The following is a 27,558-nucleotide window of genomic DNA, read 5'->3' as shown; positions in this document are numbered from 1 at the left end:
TAGAGGAAGGACTTCCGCCAAGGAGAGGCTGAAATATGCCCCCCTGACCACCAGAAAGGGGCTCCAACCATATAGGTTCATTTAGAGACTGTACAGGAAGGACTTCCACCCAGGAGAGGATGAACCTGACTGGGGCGACAACCGGTAAGGGATGCCTCCTGATTTCAGTCCTGATCAGGTGAGGAAGAAAAGGAGAATGCTGTGAGCCGGGTCTGCCTTTGATTTATAGTTAACCAGTCCTATGAGGTTGTGGGGGCGGAGTCACAACCCATATGTGTGCTGCCATGAAGATGCACCAGGAAACTATTTTTGGCACAAATGCCTAACACATAACAGCATGCATTACACTGTGTTTGAGAAAACTCATTAAAGCGGTAATAAACCCAAAAGCAAACCTTTATTATATTGCAGCTTAAATGTGCGATATGCACTGACTGTGTGATGGGATTAAAAAAATGAACCCACTATAAAGGGTATGAACCTGTGTTAATGCAAGGAATTGTGTGTATAACCTGGACTGCCTGATGAGTGGTTAGATAAGCTCACACACACTTTGTTGTCATTCACACACCTTTATTATTTGTGTTTATCTACATGTATATCTGGCAGTGATACTCATCAGACAGTCCATGTTATACAAACAATTCCTTGCATTAACACACGTTCATTCCCTACGACCCCTTTCACGCTAAAAAAAAAGCGCCCTTTAAAGCTCATGAAAACCTATTTTCATTAAAATCAATGAATGCTTTCACACTGGGGCAGTGCGCTGGCAGGGTGGTGAAAAAATGCCACTCCCCATTGAAATGAATGGAAAGCGCTTCAAAAGTGCCTGAAAAGCTCTTCAAAAGTGCTCAGTGTTTTACTGGCAGTTTACAAGTGTCTCAGTGTGAAAAGGGCCTTATAGTGGGTTAATTTTTTTAATCCCATCACACAGTCGGCGCATCTCACACATTTAGCCTAGGTTCCCATTGATGTGATTTAGCATGCAATTTGACATGTCAAATCGCATTGGTGAATCGGCGGCTATTGCTGGCAATGGCACCGTTTGAATCGGTGCAACACTGCATTTGCAGCGCTGCATCGATTCCATAACGTAACTTCTGTACTACTTTTGGTGACTTTGGGGTGTGATTTTGTATAGACATCTGTGCAGGAACCCACAGTTGGACTGACATGCGGGAATAAAATTGTGCGAATTCAGATGAATTTCATTTCAAACCCGCTGTCAGTGTGAACCTGTGCTTAATCATTATAGTCCTGGTGTTCAGGGAATCCCAGGTGCAGCAGACTATTGCTAATTTAACTGGCAAGCGCTTTCCTCTACTACTTAGACCTCTTTCACACTGGGTCGTTTTGCAGTCGCTATTGCGCTAAAAATAACGCCTGCAAACCGACCTGAAACATCCGCTGCTGTCTCTCCAATGTAAAAGTAAAAAAAATTTAAAAAAACTAAAAATAGCAGCGTTTTACCGCCGGCGCACCCACCGCCCCAGTGTGAAACTGGCCTTACACTTATATTGCAGCTTACCAATTCTTAGATGTGATGGCTGCATTTGTTTTTTGTATGGTTTTTTTATGCTCTTTCTTCTATTTTCACCTGCTGATCAAAAAACAAGCTCTTGCAGAAGTATCAGTTACAGGGATGAGACAAACAATTCAATGCTGGCAGGAGTGCTTACAGTTACAAATTTTATCCCAAATGGGGAAAAAAAACTGGTTTGCTGTAACCGCCTAAAGCAGAGTTCCACCCAAAAGTGAAACCTCCGCTTATCTACTTCCTCCTCCCCTCTGGTACCATGCATATATGGCACCTTTCCAGAAAGGGGGGGAGGGGTGTTCGTGGAACAGGTACCTGTTTATGACATGTACTCTTCCCACTTCTGGGAGACAGCGCCGCCCCTCAGAAGTTCAGCCCCCTCCTCATAACTCCGGCACCGGGCCAGTTAGAAATCGCAACGCATGTGCAGTAGGGAACCGGCTGTGAAGCCTAAAGGCTTCACTGCTGGCTTCCTTTATGATGAATGGCAGCAGCAGCACCTGACAGCCAATCTGAAAATTGGCCTGGGTGCAGACATCATAGGCTCCTTGGACAGGTAACTGTCCATATATTTAAAGGCAGCAGCTACAGTATTTTGTAGCTGCTGCCTTTCAATTTTTTTCCCCCCAGGCGGCACACCGATTTAAGTGTTAGCTGGAGTTCAGCTTCAATTTGTTAGTGTATTTATATCTGCTAGTACATCAAACACTCCCCTCCCCCAAAATGACAATGCTGCTGTCTGCTGTGCCCATTCATCAGAGTGGGAGCACTCTAATTCAGGTGGTATGTTACTGGCCAGATCACCAGGTAAAAACAAAGAGTAAAAAACCTAAAAGAAGAAAACTATCACATCTAATGATGTTTGGGTTTAATACCACATTATGTAGACTTTAATGGAACAATACAGCATACAGTATTTCTTCCCCAATCTGCTGCAACTAAATGTGGTAATATTAATTGTATGTACTTTTTAAAACTAAACGAACAAATCATATGATTTTCTTAACACCAGATCGACAAAAGGTGGCATACTCCACGAGGAGCATGGAACAGTGAAGAGCATATTTTACAGGCCACAGAAATACTGATTTCCATGTTTGAAACAATCAAGCAAAAATTTCCAAGCTGGTCAAGAAGCCAGGTTATGAAAGGTAATCATCCACATGATCAAATGTGTAATCCGTGGAGATTCAAATGCTCAAATATCCAGCATACCGTATATATAAAATGATTGGATATCTTAAAAAGAACATGTCATGTTAAATATGGGAGCGGTCAGTGCTTTATAAAAGCACATTCCCTCCTTCATCTTTCCTAATTGTCAAGTCACTAATCTCTAGCAGAGGAATATCTTGATGTATTGTAAAATGGTAAAAGTATGTTTTAAAGTGAACCTGTTAGCAACAGGTTAATTTTTATGTCCCCCTCCTTTGCCTCACTATTAAGCCAGCAAAATTTTAAAAACAAAAAAAGACCCCTTCCAGCGCTCAGTCCTGTGAGAGCTCGAAGCAACTCAGGGCTTATACAGAGGTTCCTTTCTATCCGCAGAAGAAAAAACAAGATTATAGGTTTGAATTACTGAAGGCAAATATACTTCACCCAGTAAGGGAATGGTATGCAAGCAAAAAAGCGTTTTTTGTTTTTTTATTTTCCTTGTGCATGATTGGGTATTCTTTACAAAGTGAATTTTTACCACATTCACTAAGGTCTGGGGGACATGCTCTTGTAAAGTGAACAGTCTGTTTGCATTTTCTAGGCACATGATATTGTCCTTTTAAACCGTATCGGCCAATTTTTATACAAATATAACCTTTTTTATCACAGGTGCTTTAGCAGCATACAACATGGGTCCAGGCAACGTCAAGAGTTTTGATGCAGTTGACAGTAATACAACTGGGAAGGACTACTCGAATGATTGTATTGCACGGGCAAAGTTTTACAAAACAAATGGATACTAAAGACCATGCTGTTGGCATCTAACATTAATACTCCACAATACATAAACAAATTATGAAATAAATTAGCAAAAATACATTTGTGTGTTTTGTGTACTTTTCTTTATTAAAAATTTGAGTGACATAGTTGTAGGATGTAGTATTCTGTGTTCCAAAGTTACAAAATACAATAGAAATGCTAATCATACACAGGCCAGTTTTCAGATAAATGTAACTAGCTGTCAATCACAGAAATAAGTGAACAGGTCAAGGCAACAAACTACCAACAGTTTCTTTCAAAGTCCTAAAACAATCAAAGCTATGGATGGCAGGTTACCTTGATCTATGACATCAACTGCTGGTGGCTACATATAGCTGTGTGTATGGGCAGCATAAGATTGGATACTCAATGACTCTTTGTTCTACCACGCATTTCACAGAATGCCTACAGTGTATTTTTGTCACTTTTTGGTCTACTCTCACACTGAGGCGCTTTAGTGCTAACAATAGAGCCTGTAAAGCACCTCTCCTGTCACTCCAGTGTGAAAGCCCGAGTGCTTTCACACTGGAGCGGTGCTCTTGCGAAATGTTAAAAAAAGTCCTGCAAGCAGCATCTTTGGGGTGCTTTAGGAGCAGTGTATACACCGCTTGTAAAACGCCCCTGCCTATTGAAATCAATGGGCAGTGCCGCCAAAGCGCCTACAAAGCGTTTCGTCAGTGGCGCTACATGGGTGCTATTAACCCCTTCATCAGCCACTAGCGGGGGTTAAAAGCTCCCTGCTAGCGGCCGAAAAGCGCTGGTAAAAACGACGGTTTACCGCCGACGCCCCCACTGCCTCAGTGTGAAAGTAGTCTTAGCCAGCTAGTAAGCATTTAGAAAGTAGTCTGAAAGCATCTCAAATGAGTACTACATAATGAAAAAATAGCACACACTCAAGAAGCAATAGAATAATGTTTGAAAACTGCTTAACCACTCACACTGTAATAAACGGGAGCTGATGGCAATTGCAGGCTGTGAGACCCATTCCGGGATCATCGGATCATCATCATTCAAACCTGTGCAGTGAGCAGATGGCAAGCTTCCCAGCTACATGCTGAACACTTATGAACACCATCTACTAGCAGCAGTCTTCAGGCTAATCTCAACACACAATTTCTGATCATGCAACTGCAAGATTAAAAAAAGAAACAGTCACTGACAAATCCAAACTCCAATTAAAAAAAACAAAACAAAACATCACTTCAGGATTTGATTATGCTTCTCCTTCTTTCCATCAAAAGGTTAATGCTATCCTTTCCTTCATAATCATCATGTTAATGGTATCCGACATTTAAAGTGCGTCTGTGTTATCCTGTACTTGTATGAAAAAGTATTCTGTTCTTGCTTTTGTTCCTTTTGTATAAAATACCTGGTGATCCTGCCAGTCCCCTGCTTTCCTATTTCAATGTGCCCATGCCACGCATGGAAGTACATCTATCCCAGAATGGTCAGTTTTCTTCTTTGCATTCTACCTACGCACAGCCTGCCTGTACTCCAATGGTCAGACTTATGCTGACACACCCCCCTGCACAAGTAAGAACTGGGAAGATCACTGTACGTCAGTTTCTTTGCCTCCTGCTGAAATGCCGCCCTGCAGTCTTCACCCTTACTTCTCTAAGCCCCTTATGTAGCTGAGAACAGAGGCCATGTGATCACTTTAAAAAAAAAAGTATTTATAATGTGTGTATGTATAACTAGTTTAAAAAAAAAAGTAATTGGATAGGCACACAAGCATGCAACGTGCATTTTCATATAGACAGGATCAGCAGTGGCATGCTACCTATTTATAATGCAGGTTTCTTTTCGGCTGGGTGCACACTTATGCGGATTGGATGTGGGCTTCATTGACTGACTGGCTCTCAATGGAGCCAGTTTACACAGCTCCGGGGAGGCCGCGGTCAGCAGTGAAAAAGGGTCCTGTGCGTCTTCTGGTCCCTTTTCAGGTGCGAATCCAGCCAAAAAAAGGAGACAGGGACGCAACGGACCCCCTGCTGTGAGCTGCGGCCGCAGCTAGTGTGGACCCAGCCTTAGCAAGTGCCTGTAGGAATTCTAGGAATGATTACCACATTTCTGCACCCTCAGTAACCTCTTTCTCAGTATTAAAAATGAAAGGGGCAGGAATACTGTTACAGAATGTGCTCTTCCATCCTGTAAGCCACCTCCTAGTGCTAGAGTGACAATGGAAAAGACCCTTGATTGTCCCACACTACTCCCTCTCCCTTGTAGAGTCCTGTTATGCAGAAAAATATTAGAAGCGACTATCTGCCTGGAGTTTTGGGTATTTGTACAAGTTGTATTGTGTACAATATGTAAAGGTTTTTCTGTACCGATTGGGGGGGGGGGGGCGGCAGCAAATCATTCTGAATGTAAAGGTAATGAGGATTCAGAGGTATGATATCACAAGTAGTGAAGATGCAGTGCAGCATCATAATAGCGTCTGTGTATACATACGACCAATCATTTCTAGTAGTCATACAATATAGTTTAAGATTACACCATTCATCATTTTTTATGATCTACTCTGTTGCACACACTTCTTATTGCATCTATAAACATTTCTCCAAAATCCTGCATTCAAAGTTTCTAGTAGCTTAACCTATAGAAAGGATATGATTACAGTAAGCAGTTTTATACTGTGTGGAGATAGAACACTGTCAGGGTATTTATACTGAAATATTAAACAGTTTAATGTTTATGGAAATAAGCAAAAAACTATGATTTAGGAGATTTCCCCGTATTTCCATAAATCACCCAAATGACCCAAATTTGTTTATCTGCACTAAGCTGAAGACGAAGGAATACAATATTGTGCAAAAATATATATTTATTTACTAAAATCAGTGCAAAATAAAATCAAAATATAACTGGTGATAAACAAAGAATATAATTTTAAATATCAACTATATGGGTAATACATATGCTGAGACACAACCACAAGCTCTAGTTTTTTTTTTTTTTTTGTTTAATAAATTTTTATTAGAGAAAAATATAACAGAAATACAATTATATCTCAAAATAGGAAACATTCTCATTTTTAACAATAGAACAGAGAGGGAGAGATAGTACTCACATAACATACCAGTTATGAAAATTCCGCAATTGCCTCTAGGTAGGTACATAGAATTAGCGTACTATCCAACTAGGCGAAAGATATAAACTATGTGGGTATCATGTATCAAATATAGTTGAGTAAGAACATTGAATTTTGGTTTGTTAACAATAGGTACCTAAGGAGTACTATTGAGGAGCAAGTGTGGAAGAAAAAAAGGGAATAAAGGAAAGATAGAGTAGGAAGGGAATATAAAAGGAAGAAATGAGGGAAGAAGGGTGAGAAGGGAGGAGAGGGGAGGTGAAAGGTTGCCGGCATGCAGGGCCATGTGTTGAAAAGAGGGTTGCATTAGCGAAATGAGAGACAATGTTGTATGGCTAAGTTTGGTTAATTATTTTAAGGGGTTTCGGTAATGAGATTTTTATATGAGGAAGTGGTCTTAAATTTTTTCCAAGAATCCCATATGAGAGAATGTTTTTGAGAGGTCCCTCTGAGATCATGGGTGATACTCTCCATGAGGTGTACGTTATCAATCATTTGTAGCCAGTTTTTAATGGGAGGAATTACTGGTTGACCCCATAGAGTGGGAATCAAGGCCTTGGCAGTGTTCAGCAGATGAGGAATGATTGAACGTTTGTACAACCCCATGGGAGTTTTTGTAACATGAAAAAGTATAGCCCACGGGTCTTTTGGTATGTGAACCTCGGCAATCTGAAAAATCAGATCGCGAATGGCATCCCAGTATGGACGGATAAGTGGGCAGGACCACCATATGTGTGCATGGGTAGCTTTGTTCCCACAGTTCCTCCAGCACAAAGGGGAACTGGCAGGGAACATTTGGTGCATTTTAACTGGGGTGTAATGCCATCTAGTGAGCAATTTGTAGTTGACCTCTGACATTTTTGATGCTAAGGACGTGGTGTGTGCTAGTTGTAGGATCCTATCCTTTTGAATATCAGTCAGGGGAAGATCAAATTCAGCCTCCCATTTAGTCAAGAAGTGTGGGAATCCGGGATTTTGGAGAGTGATAAGGGCTTTATAAAATAACGAAATGCTATGTAGGGGAGGGTCTTTTGGATAAAATATAGCTTCTATAGCGTTTAAATCACTAACGCCCCTAAGTGGAGTAGTAAGAGAGTTTAGGAAGTGTTGTATCTGGTGGTATCTCCATTTATCTAAATACGTGACAGGTTTAGGGGCGAGGATCGTAGATAGTGGTTTCAATACATTGCCATTAAGGATATGATGGAGCAAAAGAGGTTCTCCCGGTCTCCATGTCTTAAACCCTGAGTCTAGAAGACCCGGCAAGAAGTATGTATGGTTGAGGAGAGGTAATAGGGGGGAGTCATAAGCCCAGGAGAGTTTTTTACGTAGGGCGTCCCATACATCTAAAGAGGATATGGTGAGAGCCGAGGTGGAGCGAGCAAGGTTCCTGTGAGATTTGGGTATCCAGGGCGCCACCGAGAGATCCATGCCACTCAAGGAATACTCAATTTGTACCCATAGCTTCGAGTTAAGAGCATATTTCCACTCAGCTAGCCTGGCCAACACAGTCGCTTGATAATATGCTTTAAAATTGGGAAGTGCCAGGCCACCTGAGCATTTGGAACGAAACAGTGACGCCCTGGATATTCTAGGGTGTTTGTCCTTCCAGATGAAGCGGGAAACCATGGATTGTATAATAGTAAAGAACCCCACTGGAACATCCAATGGTAGCATTTGAAAAAGAAAGAGAATGCGAGGTAAAATGTTCATTTTAATTATATTTACTTTCCCCAACCAGGTGTGAGACAGGTTGGACCACTTTCGTAAGTCATTTCTAATCCTATTTAGCATGGGAATATAATTATATCGGAAAAGGGAGTGGAGATTAGGAGTGAGATAAATGCCTAAGTATTTTATACATTTTTGTTCCCATTTAAATGGAAAGAGGGGTCTAAGCGAGAGAGCCTCAGATTTAGGGATGTTAATGTTTAAAATTTCGGATTTGGATAGGTTTATTTTGAAGTTTGAGATTGAATGAAACAAGGAGAATTCGGATATCAAGTTGGGGATCGAAGTACGTGGTTGTTGAATGAAAAATAGAACATCATCTGCATAAGCTGCATATTTGTGGGATTTGTTGCCTATTTGTATGCCTTTAATATTAGCGTTGTTCCTAATTGTAGCTAAGAAAGGTTCTAAGGTAATAGCAAAAAGGAGAGGGGAGAGGGGGCATCCTTGCCTGGTTCCATTATGCAGAGCAAAGGGGTCACTTAGCGTCCCATTAATTCTAATTTGAGCCAAGGGATCAGAGTATAATGATGAAATACAGTGGAACATTTTAGGTCCCAGACCAAAGTGGCGTAAGGTCAATTTAAGGTACTCCCAGTCCACCCTATCAAAAGCCTTCTCTGCGTCTGTAGACAGGAGTAGGGTGGGCTGGGAGTAGCGTCGGACATATTGAATCAAGGAGATTGCCCGAAGGGAGTTGTCCTTTGCTTCTCTGGTGGGTATGAAACCTGATTGGTCGGCTGGAATCCATTTGGGTATAAGGGGAAGTAAGCGGTTTGCCATGACTTTGGCGAATAATTTAGTGTCAACGTTAATTAATGATATTGGTCTATAACTATTACAATGGGTAGGGTCCTTATCTGATTTGGGAATGACAGTGATATGAGATAGAAGTGATTCCGGGCGAAGACCTGAGGAGGGAGAGATAGAGTTTGCATATGCAGAGAGGCGAGGAAGCAAAATGTCACTGAATGTTTTATAATATAGAGTAGTGAACCCGTCTGGTCCAGGTGCTTTACCGGAGGGGGAAGACTTTAATGCTGCTTGAAACTCCTCCACCGAGAAGTCTGCTTCTAATTCTTTAAGGACGGCTACAGGCAGTTTAGGAAGATTAGCTTCAGTCAGATAGGAAAGCATGCGATTCCGTCTCTCCTTATGAGGAAGAGAGGACAAGTCGTTTTTGACGTTATACAAGTCCGAGTAGTAGTCTCTAAAGGCTTTAGCGATATCTGGAGTTGCATGAGCTAGTGAACCAGACGGGAGTTTGATTTTGGGAATAAACGATTGCGATTGCTTAGTCTTTAATGATCTAGCTAACAGTCTGCTAGGTTTATTTCCCCATTCGTAAAATTTCTGTGACAGGCGTTGGAATTTTCGCTTGGTGTCTAAATTAAGGAGGGATTTCAGTTCCTCTCTTTTAAGTGTAAGGGATTGGAGATGTGCAGTATGTAAGGAAAGTTTGTGTTGTTTGTCCAGAGCCGCTATCTGTTGTAAAACCTGGTCAATTTGTTGACCATGCTCCCTTTTCTTCCTAGCGCCAAGCTCATCGAGTCGGCCCCTAATAGTGGCCTTGTGAGCCTCCCACACAATAGAGGGGGAGGTGTCAGAAGGTTTGTTTTCCTTGAAATATTGTGATAAATGGGAAGCCAGCATGGAAACCTCCACTTCATCAGAGAGCAGGGAGTCATTCAGCTTCCAGTTAGTGGTGCGTCGGGGTAAGGAAGGCATGGTCAATGTCATCGACACAGGTGCGTGGTCTGAGATAGATGCGGTGCCTATATGAGTAGAGTGTAAGAGAGGGAGATGAAAGTGATCTAAGAAAATATTGTCTATTCTGGAGTATGATTGATGCGTTGAGGAGTAATGTGAAAAATCCTTCTCTTTGGGGTGAAGAAGGCGCCATGCGTCCATTAATTGAAGATCGAGAAGCCGTTTTTTCACAAATTTCAATCGTTTGAAGGAGATATTAGAGCGGTTTTGTGACGTGTCAATAGAGGGATCTAATGGCATGTTTATATCCCCTGCTAGGATAGTAAGGCCTTTAGCAAAATGTGACAATTTAGTCAGTATTTGGGAGAGAAAGGTTGGTTGATTATGGTTCGGGCAATAAATGTTCGCAAGGGTGCATTGAGTATTTCCAATAAAACCCCTAAGAAAAAGAAAGCGACCGTGATCGTCTGCAAGCATTTCAGATAACCTAAAGGACATGTTTCTACAAAAACCAATAGCTACACCTTTAGCTTTATTAGTGTCCGATAGGCTATAGAACCACTGTGGAAAGTTAGGTGACGTTAGTTTAACGGGTGTCGTGTGAGTTAAGTGGGTTTCCTGAAGAAAGGCAATGGAACATGTAGCTTGTTTCAGTTCTCGATATACTTGGTGTCGTTTAGCAGCAACATTAAGACCCCTAACATTATAGGACACTATCTTTACCTTAGCCATTTAGAAATAAGATGTGAGCCTTCAAACAAGTTAGCCCGGCATGCCAGCAGGAAGAAAGAAATGAAGGAGAAAAGGGAAGAGAAGGTAAGTAAGGAGGGAGAAGAGAAGATATGGGAGAGGGTAAACATATATAGAAGATATACCTGTAAATTAAAGAACTTGTGGGAAATGAATGAATGTCACGCAGAAATCTGCAGTGGTCCCGTTGGGGAGAGAGAGAGCGAAAGGCCATCCCAATCCCTGAGCAAGGGCGGAATGGGGTAACTTCAGGGCCGTTCGCACTCGCCTACCCCAGAAGGAGGTGGGGGGGCGGGGTTAAGCTGTAGGAGGGAGATAGTGAGGGGTATGTGCCCCGACAGCACACGGCCTGTGGGAAAAAGAAACAAATTAACAAATAACTTGCAGCTAGCAAGAAAACAAAACAATACGTTCCAGTTAGGGATATGGAAAACCCGTACAAATTGAATCAGATTCAGTATATACAGTGTACCCCCTACAGGGCATCGAAAATGTAGATTAGCCCAGTGCTTGATCCATACAATCCAAAAAAAAAAAGAAGAAAAAAGAGGGAAGATCAGACACTGGTAAAAAAAAAAAAAAAAAAAAAAAAAAGGGGGGGGGGGAACATCTTTTTTAGGAACCCTGTAGGAGAGACACCGTCCACATTAATGATGGAGGTATGGGTGAAAATGTAAATGGTTCAGTCATGTTTTTGTGCAGAACCCGGGAGAGAGGTGCACTTCTTCTTTGAGGGTGTTTTTTTCCAGAGAGCGTCCATAGGGCAGGAGAATTTAGGAATTGGGTCCTGCCAGCCTGGAAGTTCCATGGGCGGGAGATGCAACTCCTGCAGAAAAGTTGAAAGTTCCTCAGGGAATCTCAGCGTATGGGAGCGACCATTTTTTGTGGCAATTAGGCAGGCAGGAAAGCCCCATCTGTATGTGATCCCGTCTGAGCGTAGTCGGTCAAGGAGCGGTTTTAGGGCTCTACGACGATCTAGTGTGTCCTTGGAAAGATCTGGATAGATAGTAATAGTTGCACCGTCAAAGTCGATGTTAGGGAGTCCCCGCATTTTCATCATGATAGCATTTTTATCTTCAAAGTAATGCAGACGGCATATAACATCTCTGGGCAGATCTGAGTTAGCATTACGGGGTCGTAGGGCACGATGCACACGGTCGAAGCGTAACGGTGCAGTGGCAGGGTTATCCAGAATAGTATTGAAAATGCCTCTTATAGAAGGTTCTAGATCAGAGTCTCCAGTGGCTTCTGGTAGACCTCTAACACGTATATTATTTCTACGGTTACGGTTCTCGAGGTCTTCAAGCTTATATAGAGATGCACGATGGGCAAACGCCAACTGGGTAACGGTGTCCTGCAATTCTTTGATAGCTACTGCTTGCGTGTCTTGTCGCTGCTCTGTTTCCTCCACTCTGACCAAGATATGTGATATATCAGATCTAACTGCAGTTATTTCTTTTTTAATGGATTTCTCCAAGCCATGGAACATGCCTGCGAGTTCTTTTTTTAGACCACTCATAAGTACAGACATTTCAGAGCCCGCAGGGGATCCAGGATCATCCATGAGGTCCGAGCAGTAAGAGGATGCCGGAGAGCTCTCTCTCGCCGATGCAGCGCGGGATGATGGAGATGCGCTTGTCCTCGAAGTTCTGGCTTGATTACCACGTGCGTTGGCTAAGTATTGTTGAATAGAGCCAGTGGAGGTTGGATTGAGTAGTGATCTCTTAGTGGGGCGTTTAGTTGGGGCAGACCGGCGTTTAGATGTTTTTGCGGGCATAATTGGAACTATATGGCCGATAGCTGTAGGGAGCACCCCCCTCACATTTGAACAAAGTCACACATTCAGTAAGGCACCATCAGCGTATAGGGGAATTCCCATTAGGAGCGCAAAGGTGATCTCTGGTCTCCAGATACTGATCAGAGCTGCGAATCCTCCCTGCGGCGGCGGCCAGTCAAGAGCCGCAATATTATTTAGGGCTCAAGGAGGACAAGCAAAATCTATGGACAAAGACCCAGCAGATGATATGTAGCGTGGCAGTAAGGGGGTTTCAGTGAGGTTCGGTGAGGCTTGGGGTCTGAAGGGGTGTATATGGAGCACCAAGATGGCCGCCGGCCTCCAGAGGTAGGCCGGAGCCGGGGACTTTCCTAGCGGTTCCGCCCGACCGGGTGGGCGCCGCTTCTAGGAGAAGAATCTAGTGTCCAACTTAAGCAAAAGGTGGATGTTGTTACTCACTGTGTCCCAATTAGTGTAGAGGATCGGTCTGCCTCTGGTGGATGTCTGGAGCCTGAGTACTGCAAGGTGGAGGCTCCGATCGAGCCACAGGCCGCAAGATGGCGACCGGCCCCAGGGAAGAGAAGCTGCGGGCTTGTAGATAGATCACCGCTGCTGGTCCCCGGCAATCTTCGGTGCGACGGGAGGCTACTGACCCAGTGTAGATGCCCGCCGAGCGCACGGGTCACAGGGATGCCAGGCCGGAGGCTCCGTACAGGCAGTAGGCCCCAAGATGGCGACCGGGACCCCGGCGCGGCGCGATCCGTAGGCCCGGGTCAAGGTGCTCGGCTGGAGCCAGAAAAGACCGGTCCCGGGGTGCAACAGGAGGGGTCCGGGAGGCTTTACAGAGGTGATGGGGCCTCAGGAGGTGGTTTAATGTCCGGATGATAGCGGATTCCGGGCGCCGTTGAGGAGCTCAGCTAACTCACGTCCTCCTCGATGCTCGTCCAGACACGCCCCCTTCCACAAGCTCTAGTTTTAAAATGCCAATGTCTTAAAACTTAGTAACTGCTTTGTGAATGGTTAACTTTTTTCTCAATGACACCACAGCTTAAAAAAAAAAAAACAAGTGTTGAAATCGACACGTGATTTCTCTCAAACAAACAGGTCTCGCAAGCTCTAACTTTAAAAACACACAGACAGAATGTTATGCCGTATATCAACTTGGTAATTTAACCAAGACTATATTCAAGGTAAAAAAATTAATTTAGAATGAATTTATGTTTAAACACATATCAAAACCATTGTATAGACTTTGGAATTAGTTTTTTTTAGAGAGATACAAAGATGTGCATTTCTCCTATAATTGGAATATCATTATGTCATGCTTCAGGTAGAAATAAAACAAATTCTAATGCTATGCTGAAAAAGAATAAATGGTTCCTGCTATTTAGGTGTTAAAATGATTCAATTATCAAAAAGCAGAAAAAAAATGATACTTTACCAGCAATATAAGACTATTTTGTTTGAGAGATCTCAGCCGTGTATATCCAGGACACCTTTATCCTTCATTTTATCCTTCCTTTCTGTCCTCCTTCCTCTTTCCCCCTCCTGCTATGTGTATATCCCTTTTCCAGGCCCACCTCATGTCCGCACATAACAAGTTAACACCTCCTTTGGAGCCCCCACATGTCCACATGCTCCAAGCTGAATAAAAGACAGCCCCTCCCCCAACTAAGATGTTCTTTTTTTGGTCAGCTCCAGGCCACATGTTGATTGCAGTTGGTAGGTAATTTGTTTTGCTGGATCCCCCCACCGAACCTACCCCTCCATGTTCAGCCCCTCATGGAGTTGGAAGACCCTAAATGCTGGAGGTAAATCCTTCTAAGAACTGGGTGCCTTTTTGTGCCAAGGCCACGCGCAAAAATGATGCTTAAACAGCTTTGACATTGTACAGGTATGGTATTATAAGAGCTCTGCAATGTCACCATTGCCTCTCCCTAGGGTTTTATTTTTCCAGGCAGGCCATCATCCATGCGTATAGTCTCAAGAATCAGGTTCCACCCTTACTTGTTGAGGGGCACTCTAATATATCTATGAGAGCACATTATTTTTAGTTGATTGGCTAAAAAGGTACATCCACTATATAATCCCTCCCACTCCAACTAGCCTCAGTTTGTTTTTTTTGTTGCTAGTTTGCCACTGAGCTGCCTGAGGGGAATATACCTGGTCATAGGTGTGCGCAGCCTCTTGCATTAGGGTGTGCACCCCAAAGCTCAAATACATATGCATGTGTATATGTACTGATGGTGTCAGTAGGGCAGTGGACAGTGTCAGTAGTTTTATTTTTATTCTTTTTAAATTATTTTATTGTGTAACATTTTTTTTTGGGATGAAATATCAGTGCTCTAAACAGGGGGGAATATGCACCACACAAGGTGATTAGGGTGTGCCCAGGCACACCTGGCACACCCTGTGCGCACGCCTATGTACCTGGTCTCTCTTTGGACATATAGGCATACTCACCTTCCCCCAGTAAAAGGTGGCTGATGTTTCTGCAGGTAGACTTTCTACTCTTCTTTTTGTCCCTCTTATAGGGCGTACACACGGTCGGACTTTGTTCGGACATTCCGACAACAAAATCCTAGGATTTTTTCCGACAGATGTTGGCTCAAACTTTTTTTGTCTACACACGGTCGCACAAAGTTGTCGGAATTTCCGATCGCCAACCACGCGGTCACGTACACCACGTACGACGAGACTAGAAAAGGCCGGTTCAGAACCAAGCGCGGCACCCTTTGGGCTCCTTTTGCTAATCTCGTGTTAGTAAAAGTTTGGTGAGAGACGATTCGCGCTTTTTCAGACTCGTGGCTTTCAGATCGTTTTCTGCCGTTCAGTTTGTGCTTGTGGGTTTGTATCTGCTCTTCAGTGCGTGCAAGCAAGTTCCGCGTGACTTTAAGTAGTCATTGTATTCTTGTTCGTTCGTTACTGGTTTTCAGGTCTCTCTTCACAGGCCTTGCTGTTCTTCAGTGCGTTCTGTTACTTCGTTCTGAGCAGCCGACCGTTTTCTAGCCATGTTTCGTATGCGTACTCCTCGTAGAGTTCGTGCTGTGCGGGGGCTTGGTGTTGGGGTCCTGACCTTGACACAAGTCCAGTCCATGAACAGGGCGGGGAGGAGTTCATGGACCAAGAATTGGTTGCTTCAGCGTGACCAGTTCTCTCATATGCCTTTGCTCCGTGAGAATAATCCTGATGATTTCAGGAACTTTCTCAGGATGACGGACCCCGTGTTTCACCGTTTGTTGGCTTCGCTGACCCCCTATATCAGCCGGCAGGATACCTACATGAGGCTAGCCATCACTCCGGAGCAAAGGTTGGTCGCTACCCTGCGGTATTTGGCGACAGGGAGAAGCCTGCAGGACTTGAAGTTCTCGACAGGCATCTGGGTATCATCATCCCAGAGACCTGTTCTGCCATCATCCAGGTCCTGCAGAAGGAGTATATGAAGGTAAGATTTTTATCCTTTTATATCACATTTTATTGTATTTAATGTTTGCTAATATATTGTATTTCTTTCCTCATTCCCTAATTACCATGATTGTAATATGCTGTGAATGTCCCCTTTGTTCTCATGCATGCTGGATTTTTACGCAATTATTATTTTAGGTCCTTCATACATATTTGCCCTTCAATAACCTCCCCAGCATGGTGTCTCCTGGCCTATATTCACCTCATGTAGTCACTTAACAATGTATTTTATCAGCTCTATAGTAGTGCTTTACCCCAAACACCCCCTAAAATGTTTGGAAATTTTATTTTTGATTTAAATTCTGGCAGAGTGCCAGAGGCTTTTTTTTGTTGGTGTCTCCAAATAATTTTTTGTAACCCTCCCTTCCCCAACTGCTAAGTCAGCTGATCCCAATTCTCTATGTATCCTCAATCATCTATCTGCTGACTTTGCCAAACCCATACACACTATACCCACCTCTTTACTGGTCAGATTTATGGATGAATTGCCCAAAGCATGTAGTGCAAGGGCCTGCCTGTATACTTTCCAATGGTACTGTTTCAAGTTTTTGTATTCTATTATTATCTTGATAGGTAATAGCAGAATGTCCAAATGTCCTCAAATGTGTACAATGTGTATTTATATCTTTATATTATGACACTTCTTACCTGTCCAGTGGTCTGCCAATAGCGTAACTAAGGAGGGGCTGTTCCAAGTAATACCCATTATTTAGGCATTCAGCTCTCAATGAAGTGAAGAGGGTTACCTGTCCAAGATTATTATTATTATTATTATTATTATTATACAGGATTTATATAGCGCCGACAGTTTACGCAGCGCTTTACAACATTAGGGCAGACAGTACAAGTACAATACAATTCAATTCAATACAGGAGGAATCAGAGGGCCCTGCTCGTTAGAGCTTACAATCTAGGAGGGAGGGTCAAGTTATACAAAGGGTCCCCCCCCTATAATGTTAGAAATGGCCCATGAGAGGGGGGGAGGGGGAATATGATAGGTGTACCTTATACTTTGGCCTTGTTAAATTCCCCTTACTAACTGCTATCTGGAGGTTGCCACATAATGTTTGTGCCTAATCTGCTTGCCATGTTTCTGTGAAAAAATAGTAATGTTTATTGTTTTTTCCTCAACAGTTTCCTTCCACGCCACAGGAATGGCAGACTGTGGCCTCCCACTTTGCCCAGCGGTGGGACTTTCCTAACTGCGGAGGGGCAATTGATGGGAAACACGTCCACATTGTCCCACCACCCAACTCGGGGTCGTACTATTATAATTACAAGGGGTTCAATAGTATAGTGATGTTGGCGGTGGTGTCGGCTAATTACGACTTCCTGTATGTGGACGTGGGGAAGAATGGCCGGATGTCCGATGGTGGAGTCATCGCCCAGGCGTCATTTACAGGCGTCTCCAGAATGGCAGCTTGGACTTGCCAGCTCCAGAGGACAATGTTGAAGGACTCCCATTTGTGTTAGTTGCTGATGAAGCGTTTGCGCTGGGGGACCACCTGATGCGGCCATTCCCAATGAGGACCCTCACCCCGGAACAGAGGGTTTTTAATTACCGCCTGGCCAGAGCCCGAAGAGTGGTGGAGAACACATTTGGAATCCTGGCCAGCCGGTTCCGACTATTTCTGACACCCATCCATATGGCGGAGTATAAACTGAACCATATTATACTGGCGTGCTGTGTTCTCCATAACTTTTTAAGGAAACATTCGGCCAACTATGCTGGCTCAGTTGGGCCTGAGGCCGGAATCCTACATCAAACCACACTGACGGCGCTTGAAAGTGGCCGTCCTGGCTTGCCCTCCCTGAGTGCCCGTGATGTCCGGTTACGCTACCTGGAGTTCTTTGCGGGTAGGGGGGCTATCAATATGCCAGACAATCTGTGAAGCCTTTTTATAATAAAAATAAAAATAAATTCTTGGTGGACATTTACTGCTTGTGTTTGTTTTAGCTGACCCTGACAGAAATGTGTTGAGTCCAGAAAATGTCGTGATTGTGTAACCTTATACAAAGCACTAATAAACAGCAAAGTGCAGCGCTAATAACATATGTGAAAAATTAAAATTGAGTTCCACCAAGTGACATGTAAAACAATTAGTGAAAAAACATATTACAAATAACCAATGAACTAAAATCACAAATGTATGTGAAAAAAAGTCCAAAAATTCTTGATAAGTCCACAAATAAAGTAAATAGATGAAGAACACCCATCCAAGAGAGGTTTGTGACAAAAGGTGCCTAGATATGGTCCACCAAAACGTGTGTGAGTAGAGTCTGCTTACCAGACGGCGATGACTGCTATTATGGCAGTCTCGCCCAGCATAGGGATTATGGTCTCCCAAAACCCAAGGTACAATACGGGATCGGTAGTTAATATTGCAGAAGATATGCAGCATGTGGAAAAAACAAGCAGAGCGGCGGCGTCTCCGTGTACCGCGATTCACTTCCTGTGTTCAAGCCCTTCCAAGAACGTGATGACGTCACCGTCGTAGGCTCCTCCCTACGCGTTTCGTCACGATAGGACGTCGTCTGGGGATTGGCCGAGTGACGGGTCATCACGTCTGGGCATATAAATACATAGAGAGCGCCATTTTGACTACTGGCGAACATAATGTGAGAAATGGAAATGAATCCAAAGGAGCCATATTGAATTCTGGCTGTTAATAGTGAACCTATGTATAACCAGGAAGTGATAAAAAGGAAGATCGCCATCTTGTGGGGATAAAGAAGATGGAATAAAGCTCTACACAGGAAGGGAAACGGGCACAACTGATGCACCTGCCGTGACAATAACAATAATAAAATAACATAAAATGAAAGTCTGCTCATGTCTGATTCTAAGTAAAGGCTAGTTTACTAAAAGGAAAGGAAATACGGAGGGGATCTCAATTGATAGTTAAGACATGGATTAACCACGTAATCTCAACTAAAAAGAAAAAAATCGTTAAAATGTTAAAATTCATAAAAATTATAAAGAAGAGGAAATAAAAAATGCAAAGGGCCAAACAGTGGTGTGTTACTTCATGCATTGTTTATAAAGCAATTTATATCCCATTCCACGTTTAACCCTTGCGGTCTGGAAGATACCATGTCAAAGATCCATCTGGTCTCGAGTCTAGAGATGGATCTAACCATGTTAATCCCTCTCCAGTGGGGACGTATTCTGTCGATAGCTACAAACAGGGTACCTTTTAATTTTTTATCATGATATTTGGCATAATGCCTTGAAAGGTTATGTTTCGTAAACCCTCGTTTGATGTTAGCGACATGTTCAGAAAGGCGCACGTGAAGTTCACGTTTAGTGCGACCAATATACTGTTTCGAACAGGGGCATTGGATAAGATAGACAACATATTGAGTAGAACTTGTTATGAAGGACTCTATGTTGTATATCTTACCCGTGACTGTCGAACTAAAAGTTTCACATTTCCTGCCCCTGAAAGAATTGATCTGGCAGATCTTGCATCTATGACAGGGAAAGAAACCCTTCATATTTTGAAAGAAGGAGATGGTACGTGGAGGGTCGACCACATTTGAGGCTACACTGTGTCTTAGGGAGGGGGCCCCTCTGTAAATCAAAACTGGTTGGTCAGGGATGACAGTACGAAGTACTGGGTCATTCTGAAGGATACTCCAGTGTTTACGGAAAATCCTTTTAATAAGATAATGCTGATTGGAATAGCCCGTGATCATGGACCACTCAAATTTATTAGTAGGTCCAAGATCTCGTTGTCTATTTCCCCTCAGCATCTGAGATCTATCCATAGTGGCAACCCTGTTAATAGTAGTGTCAATATCGCTCTCCAGATAGCCTTTGTCCAAGAATCGTTGTTTTAATAATGCAGCTTGTGAATGAAAGTCTGAAATGTCGGTGCAATTGCGTCTGATACGTTGAAATTGACTTTTAGGGACAGACCTCAGCCATGATGGATGATGGCAACTGGAGAGTGGTATATATGCATTTCTATCCGTTTCCTTGAAATGTGTGTTGGTGGTTAAATAACCATTCATAACCGTAATGTTTAGGTCAAGGAAATGGATATTCGATTGGCTAGCCTCAAACACCAAAGAAATGCCTTTGTTGTTAGAATTGAGTCTGGAGAAGAAACTATGGAGAGATGTGATATCTCCGTCCCACACAAGAAGGACATCATCGATATATCTTCTCCATAGACGCAGTTCTTTGGGGGGGTCGGTGTCTATGACTTTTTTTTCCCACCTGGCCATAAATAAATTGGCCAGGCTGGGCGCAAACTTGGCGCCCATGGCTACACCGCATGTTTGCAAGAAAAAGTCACCCCCAAACCAGAAATAGTTATGGCTTGTAGCGAATTTGAGAAGAGTCATAATAAATTGTTTTTGTATTGATGTTAGTGTTGAGTCTTGATCAAGGTAATAATTGACTGCCTCAAACCCTTGTTGGTGGGAAATAATAGTATAAAGGGAGGCTACGTCCGCCGTGGCTAGGATGCAGCCATCTCTCCACTCAAAACTTTCAAGTAAATTGATGACTTGGGTAGTGTCTTTCAGGTATGAGGGAGTCAGAGCAACCAGAGGTTGAAGGAAGTTGTCTACATATCTTCCAATTCTTGCCGTGATGGAGTCTATGCCGCTAATAATCGGGCGGCCAGGTGGATTAATCTGGTTTTTATGTATTTTAGGTAAGTAATACATAACTGGGACCCTCGGAGCTGAGGGGACCAGGTATGTTTTTTCTTTTTTATTCAGAATACCCTGTTGATGTCCCCTATCAACCAGGATCTGAAGTTCTCTTTTATATTTTGTTGTTGGGTTGCATGCTAGGGGTAAATAAGTGGTACGATCAGACAAAAGTCTGTTCATTTCCTCCAGATAGCTGGATTTATCTAAAATAACTACCCCCCCACCCTTATCTGCAGGGCGTATAACTATTTCATTGCGCTCACAGATCTGTTTAAGATGATATTGAAGGTCATTGTTGGTATTGTACTTTGGGACATTAAGTGACATCAGATCTTTAATGACCATCTCCTTAAAGACCTGTATCGAAGGGGCAGCAAAGCCTGGGGGGTTGAATAGTGAGGCGTTAGAGAAGTTGGTATGTCTAATAGAATTACTATTAGTATTTACCGTGGAATTGGAACTATTAGCAACAGAGGAAGAAAGTGTATTAGTAGATACAATCTGACTTCGGTTACCAATGGGGTTAAGAATGAAATGTCTTTTAATGTTAATCTTCCTTATGAATTTATGTATATCAATGAAAGTTTCGAATTTACTCAACCTGTGTGGGGGTGCAAACTTGAGGCCTAAACTGAGGACCTTTTGTTCGCCTTCTGATAACTGTGCTTGACTTAAATTAAAAACACCACTAATGTCTACTGAGGGAGTCTTTAATGGTCATGTGGAACAGACAGACGAACTTAGTGGCCTGTTCCTCAGACTTAAAAACTTACTCATATCAGAACTACATACCAGCTGGGATGTGGCCTACCTGGAACAATATGTTGCCCGAAAGATGGTACCCCGCAGTCTCAGATGGGAGGTCAGCCCCCAGAAAGGGGAAACAGACTTGGAAGGTTGGTTTGTTTACTTTAATGATACTGGTATCAAGTTTTTAGGCTTTTTGTTGGATAAAAAACGGATCAAACTTAAAAACTTGAATGATGAGGTTTCTTCTGTCAAAGATAGACTCATGGCCTATAAAGATCATGAAACCTATAAACAGAAATCTGATCATTTAAGACAGGTCCTTGAGAAAGAGGATAGTGATCAAAAAAATAAAAAAAATAAAAAATACAACCGCGATCTTGCGGATTATTCCAACAAAGCAGTGTTTAAATGGCAAATCATTGCAGATGACCTTACAGGCGACGCTGAGATAGCTAATCGCCCACCTTTTCCATCACAACCTCCACCGCTTCCCCTTGGTGGTGACACACAGCCCCGACCCTTGCTTGGTAATAACATGGAGAGAGTTCCTCCTATCCCCTCCCCTCGGGCCAACCAGCGAGGACAACTAGCAGTAAGGCCTAAGACCTTTAGAAATAATGATAGACCCATGCCTTACAAGAATCCCCCTCAGGGTACTCCACAAACATCCCAGTATGGGAAAAAACCCTTTAGGGGTAACAATCGGGGGAATTACCCCCCCAGAATAAATTCTAATGTTGTTTACCCCCGACAGGGCCCACGGGAATACCGAGAGGACCCTAGGGACTACTATCAAAGACCCTATGATGACAGGGTAACTTATGCTAACCCGCCATCTACCTCACAAGCCTACTATCCTCAAGAGAGACAGATCCCTTTACATAATAGATTTGCCCCTCTTTTGTACCAACCAGATCCTTACCTAGAGGATAACCCTGTCATCTCTAGGCACTCTAATCAGTTTAGAGGCCCTTCTAGAGAGGACTATCAGGACTCCCCTCATGATTACATGGAGACCAATCAGACTCGTTTTTTTCCCCAGGGCAACCACAAAACCAAAAGGGGTTACGACGAAAGAGAGGCATCAGAGGGGGGAGGAGGATCAGGTCCAAAAAAAAGAAAACAGTAGACATTAGTGGTGTTTTTAATTTAAGTCAAGCACAGTTATCAGAAGGCGAACAAAAGGTCCTCAGTTTAGGCCTCAAGTTTGCACCCCCACACAGGTTGAATAAATTCGAAACTTTCATTGATATACATAAATTCATAAGGAAGATTAACATTAAAAGACATTTCATTCTTAACCCCATTGGTAACCGAAGTCAGATTGTATCTACTAATACACTTTCTTCCTCTGTTGCTAATAGTTCCAATTCCACGGTAAATACTAATAGTAATTCTATTAGACATACCAACTTCTCTAACGCCTCACTATTCAACCCCCCAGGCTTTGCTGCCCCTTCGATACAGGTCTTTAAGGAGATGGTCATTAAAGATCTGATGTCACTTAATGTCCCAAAGTACAATACCAACAATGACCTTCAATATCATCTTAAACAGATCTGTGAGCGCAATGAAATAGTTATACGCCCTGCAGATAAGGGTGGGGGGTAGTTATTTTAGATAAATCCAGCTATCTGGAGGAAATGAACAGACTTTTGTCTGATCGTACCACTTATTTACCCCTAGCATGCAACCCAACAACAAAATATAAAAGAGAACTTCAGATCCTGGTTGATAGGGGACATCAACAGGGTATTCTGAATAAAAAAGAAAAAACATACCTGGTCCCCTCAGCTCCGAGGGTCCCAGTTATGTATTACTTACCTAAAATACATAAAAACCAGATTAATCCACCTGGCCGCCCGATTATTAGCGGCATAGACTCCATCACGGCAAGAATTGGAAGATATGTAGACAACTTCCTTCAACCTCTGGTTGCTCTGACTCCCTCATACCTGAAAGACACTACCCAAGTCATCAATTTACTTGAAAGTTTTGAGTGGAGAGATGGCTGCATCCTAGCCACGGCGGACGTAGCCTCCCTTTATACTATTATTTCCCACCAACAAGGGTTTGAGGCAGTCAATTATTACCTTGATCAAGACTCAACACTAACATCAATACAAAAACAATTTATTATGACTCTTCTCAAATTCGCTACAAGCCATAACTATTTCTGGTTTGGGGGTGACTTTTTCTTGCAAACATGCGGTGTAGCCATGGGCGCCAAGTTTGCACCCAGCCTGGCCAATTTATTTATGGCCAGGTGGGAAAAAGAAGTCATAGACACCGACCCCCCCAAAGAACTGCGTCTATGGAGAAGATATATCGATGATGTCCTTCTTGTGTGGGACGGAGATATCACATCTCTCCATAGTTTCTTCTCCAGACTCAATTCTAACAACAAAGGCATTTCTTTGGTGTTTGAGGCTAGCCAATCGAATATCCATTTCCTTGACCTAAACATTACGGTTATGAATGGTTATTTAACCACCAACACACATTTCAAGGAAACGGATAGAAATGCATATATACCACTCTCCAGTTGCCATCATCCATCATGGCTGAGGTCTGTCCCTAAAAGTTAATTTCAACGTATCAGACGCAATTGCACCGACATTTCAGACTTCCATTCACAAGCTGCATTATTAAAACAACGATTCTTGGACAAAGGCTATCTGGAGAGCGATATTGACACTACTATTAACAGGGTTGCCACTATGGATAGATCTCAGATGCTGAGGGGAAATAGACAACGAGATCTTGGACCTACTAATAAATTTGAGTGGTCCATGATCACGGGCTATTCCAATCAGCATTATCTTATTAAAAGGATTTTCCGTAAACACTGGAGTATCCTTCAGAATGACCCAGTACTTCGTACTGTCATCCCTGACCAACCAGTTTTGATTTACAGAGGGGCCCCCTCCCTAAGACACAGTGTAGCCTCAAATGTGGTCGACCCTCCACGTACCATCTCCTTCTTTCAAAATATGAAGGGTTTCTTTCCCTGTCATAGATGCAAGATCTGCCAGATCAATTCTTTCAGGGGCAGGAAATGTGAAACTTTTAGTTCGACAGTCACGGGTAAGATATACAACATAGAGTCCTTCATAACATGTTCTACTCAATATGTTGTCTATCTTATCCAATGCCCCTGTTCGAAACAGTATATTGGTCGCACTAAACGTGAACTTCACGTGCGCCTTTCTGAACATGTCGCTAACATCAAACGAGGGTTTACGAAACATAACCTTTCAAGGCATTATGCCAAATATCATGATAAAAAATTAAAAGGTACCCTGTTTGTAGCTATCGACAGAATACGTCCCCACTGGAGAGGGATTAACATGGTTAGATCCATCTCTAGACTCGAGACCAGATGGATCTTTGACATGGTATCTTCCAGACCGCAAGGGTTAAACGTGGAATGGGATATAAATTGCTTTATAAACAATGCATGAAGTAACACACCACTGTTTGGCCCTTTGCATTTTTTATTTCCTCTTCTTTATAATTTTTATGAATTTTAACATTTTAACGATTTTTTTCTTTTTAGTTGAGATTACGTGGTTAATCCATGTCTTAACTATCAATTGAGATCCCCTCCGTATTTCCTTTCCTTTTAGTAAACTAGCCTTTACTTAGAATCAGACATGAGCAGACTTTCATTTTATGTTATTTTATTATTGTTATTGTCACGGCAGGTGCATCAGTTGTGCCCGTTTCCCTTCCTGTGTAGAGCTTTATTCCATCTTCTTTATCCCCACAAGATGGCGATCTTCCTTTTTATCACTTCCTGGTTATACATAGGTTCACTATTAACAGCCAGAATTCAATATGGCTCCTTTGGATTCATTTCCATTTCTCACATTATGTTCGCCAGTAGTCAAAATGGCGCTCTCTATGTATTTATATGCCCAGACGTGATGACCCGTCACTCGGCCAATCCCCAGACGACGTCCTATCGTGACGAAACGCGTAGGGAGGAGCCTACGACGGTGACGTCATCACGTTCTTGGAAGGGCTTGAACACAGGAAGTGAATCGCGGTACACGGAGACGCCGCCGCTCTGCTTGTTTTTTCCACATGCTGCATATCTTCTGCAATATTAACTACCGATCCCGTATTGTACCTTGGGTTTTGGGAGACCATAATCCCTATGCTGGGCGAGACTGCCATAATAGCAGTCATCGCCGTCTGGTAAGCAGACTCTACTCACACACGTTTTGGTGGACCATATCTAGGCACCTTTTGTCACAAACCTCTCTTGGATGGGTGTTCTTCATCTATTTACTTTATTTGTGGACTTATCAAGAATTTTTGGACTTTTTTTCACATACATTTGTGATTTTAGTTCATTGGTTATTTGTAATATGTTTTTTCACTAATTGTTTTACATGTCACTTGGTGGAACTCAATTTTAATTTTTCACATATGTTATTAGCGCTGCACTTTGCTGTTTATTATACTTTTGGAGGTCAGATACAGGACTTTTTTAGGGTGCTGGCAGCTTTTCTTATTATTTTTTAATCCAAGCGCAGCTTTTTCCCAATTTGGGTTTTTTCTCTTATATTCTTATACAAAGCACTGTTGGCTGTTATTTCCTAAATGCAAAAACACATTTCACTACAAGTGCACTTGCAACTGCACTGAAACTGCACTTGTAGTGCAAAGAGGATTTGCCCTTAGGAAATAACACCCATTTTTGCAGAAAACAGCAATTACATCACCCCAAAAGTGTTGTATTGTAGTGTTGAGACAATAATCCACACATTCTTGAGTAAGCAACTTTTTTAAACCTGCACAATCACATGTGCATTTACCAAAGGTTTTTAAAACAAACCAACATGTTTGTTGTATAACAATTTTTGCAGTAGCATTATCAAAAATCGAAATGTCCAATTCAGATAAAACAGGCCTGTGTAAAACCAACAAGAAAGCCAAAAAACTTGAACTTACAAAGTTCACATTAGGTAAAACCTGAAGGCTATATCAGACATCAGTATTTAGGAACTGGGTTTGATATAGCGTTCAGATGGGGGGAAATCACCCCTGGAAAAGCCAAATTTGGAAGATGCACACCAATTTACGAATGTCAACATGTGCTATCTGCCATCAGGGGGGATCAAGGGACGTGTTTTGGGGGAGCAAGCCCTTCCTCAACGCTACTTTATAATTGAGGAAGGGGTTGCACCCCCAAAACGCGTCCATTGATCTCCCGTGATGGCAGATAGCACATGTTGGCACACTGTGTGCATCCTCCAAATTTGGCTTTTCAAAACATTGCAAAAATATTTAAAAGATTGGACCACAATCCAAAAAGTGATTTTGTGGGGTTTTAAATTCGCCCCAAAACATCAATGATGTTATTATTTTTTTTAATAACATCATTGATTTTTTGCTGTATGTTTTGCAGTTCGACATTACACCCCATGATCTCCCCGATCAGGATCTGGGCACTTTCTGATGTGAAACGTTCTGGATCCACAACATCACGATCACCTAAAAAGAGAGAAAGAAAACAAAAACAGGTCTCAAAAATCTGCCACCATCCATCTCTTTTACCTGAGCCTGTGGTCGCAGACACTCACCTGTTGTGGTGCCAATCTCCACCACATCTTCTTCTTCCTCCTGCTCTTCTTGGGTTGGTGTTAGTTCCCCTTCTTCCAGAGGTGGAGGGTCTATGGTCTCCTCAGATGAGGGGTGTCCTCCGAGTCTTTTCTCCCCTATGTAAAACAAAAATGGTATAATTAGTACACAGATATTTGATGGCAGAACTAGAAATAGGAAACATTGCTTGGAAGTGGGGTACAATTGTCTATTTTAGCCGAGTTCCAAGATGTATTTTTTTTATTGGCCTTTGTCAAGCTGCAATACTTTACCTGTTTAGTACAAGCTTCACAGATGGAGACCCCCCTATAGTATACACTGGAGCACCTGTGTGGCCCCCTAATAAAAATGGTGTTCTTGTGTCCCACACTAGTGCTCCAGTGTCCAGATGTGAAAACAGCTGCTCAGTGTCCTCTCCTTACACACAATCTAGTTGGCATTTCATTCTAGTAACAAACCCATCTACACAAACAACTATTTGGCATCCAAGTA

At 42.7% G+C, this 27,558-nt stretch overlaps 2 protein-coding genes across 2 annotated transcripts in view; one reads left to right on the top strand and one right to left on the bottom strand.

Annotated features, from left to right (window-relative positions):
* The window catches only part of LOC141127853 (lysozyme g-like), a 65,486-nt gene extending 61,912 nt beyond the window's left edge, over positions 1 to 3,574 (top strand). Inside the window, exons 5-6 of the mRNA XM_073614694.1 lie at positions 2,553 to 2,691; positions 3,365 to 3,574. Coding sequence (XP_073470795.1) covers positions 2,553 to 2,691; positions 3,365 to 3,498 — 273 coding nt within the window. The 3' untranslated portion in view covers positions 3,499 to 3,574. The remainder of the gene's footprint in view (positions 1 to 2,552; positions 2,692 to 3,364) is intronic.
* Positions 3,575 to 4,446: 872 nt separating this feature from the next.
* LOC141127848 (zinc finger MYM-type protein 1-like) overlaps positions 4,447 to 27,558 on the bottom strand; it is a 170,566-nt gene continuing 147,454 nt past the window's right edge. Inside the window, exon 8 of the transcript XR_012241597.1 lies at positions 4,447 to 4,642. The gene's annotated coding sequence lies outside the window, so the exon portion shown is untranslated. The remainder of the gene's footprint in view (positions 4,643 to 27,558) is intronic.

Source organism: Aquarana catesbeiana, linkage group LG02, assembly GCF_042186555.1.
Source record: "Aquarana catesbeiana isolate 2022-GZ linkage group LG02, ASM4218655v1, whole genome shotgun sequence".
Lineage (NCBI taxonomy): Eukaryota > Metazoa > Chordata > Amphibia > Anura > Ranidae > Aquarana > Aquarana catesbeiana.
This window is presented reverse-complemented; position numbering and strand designations above follow the sequence as displayed.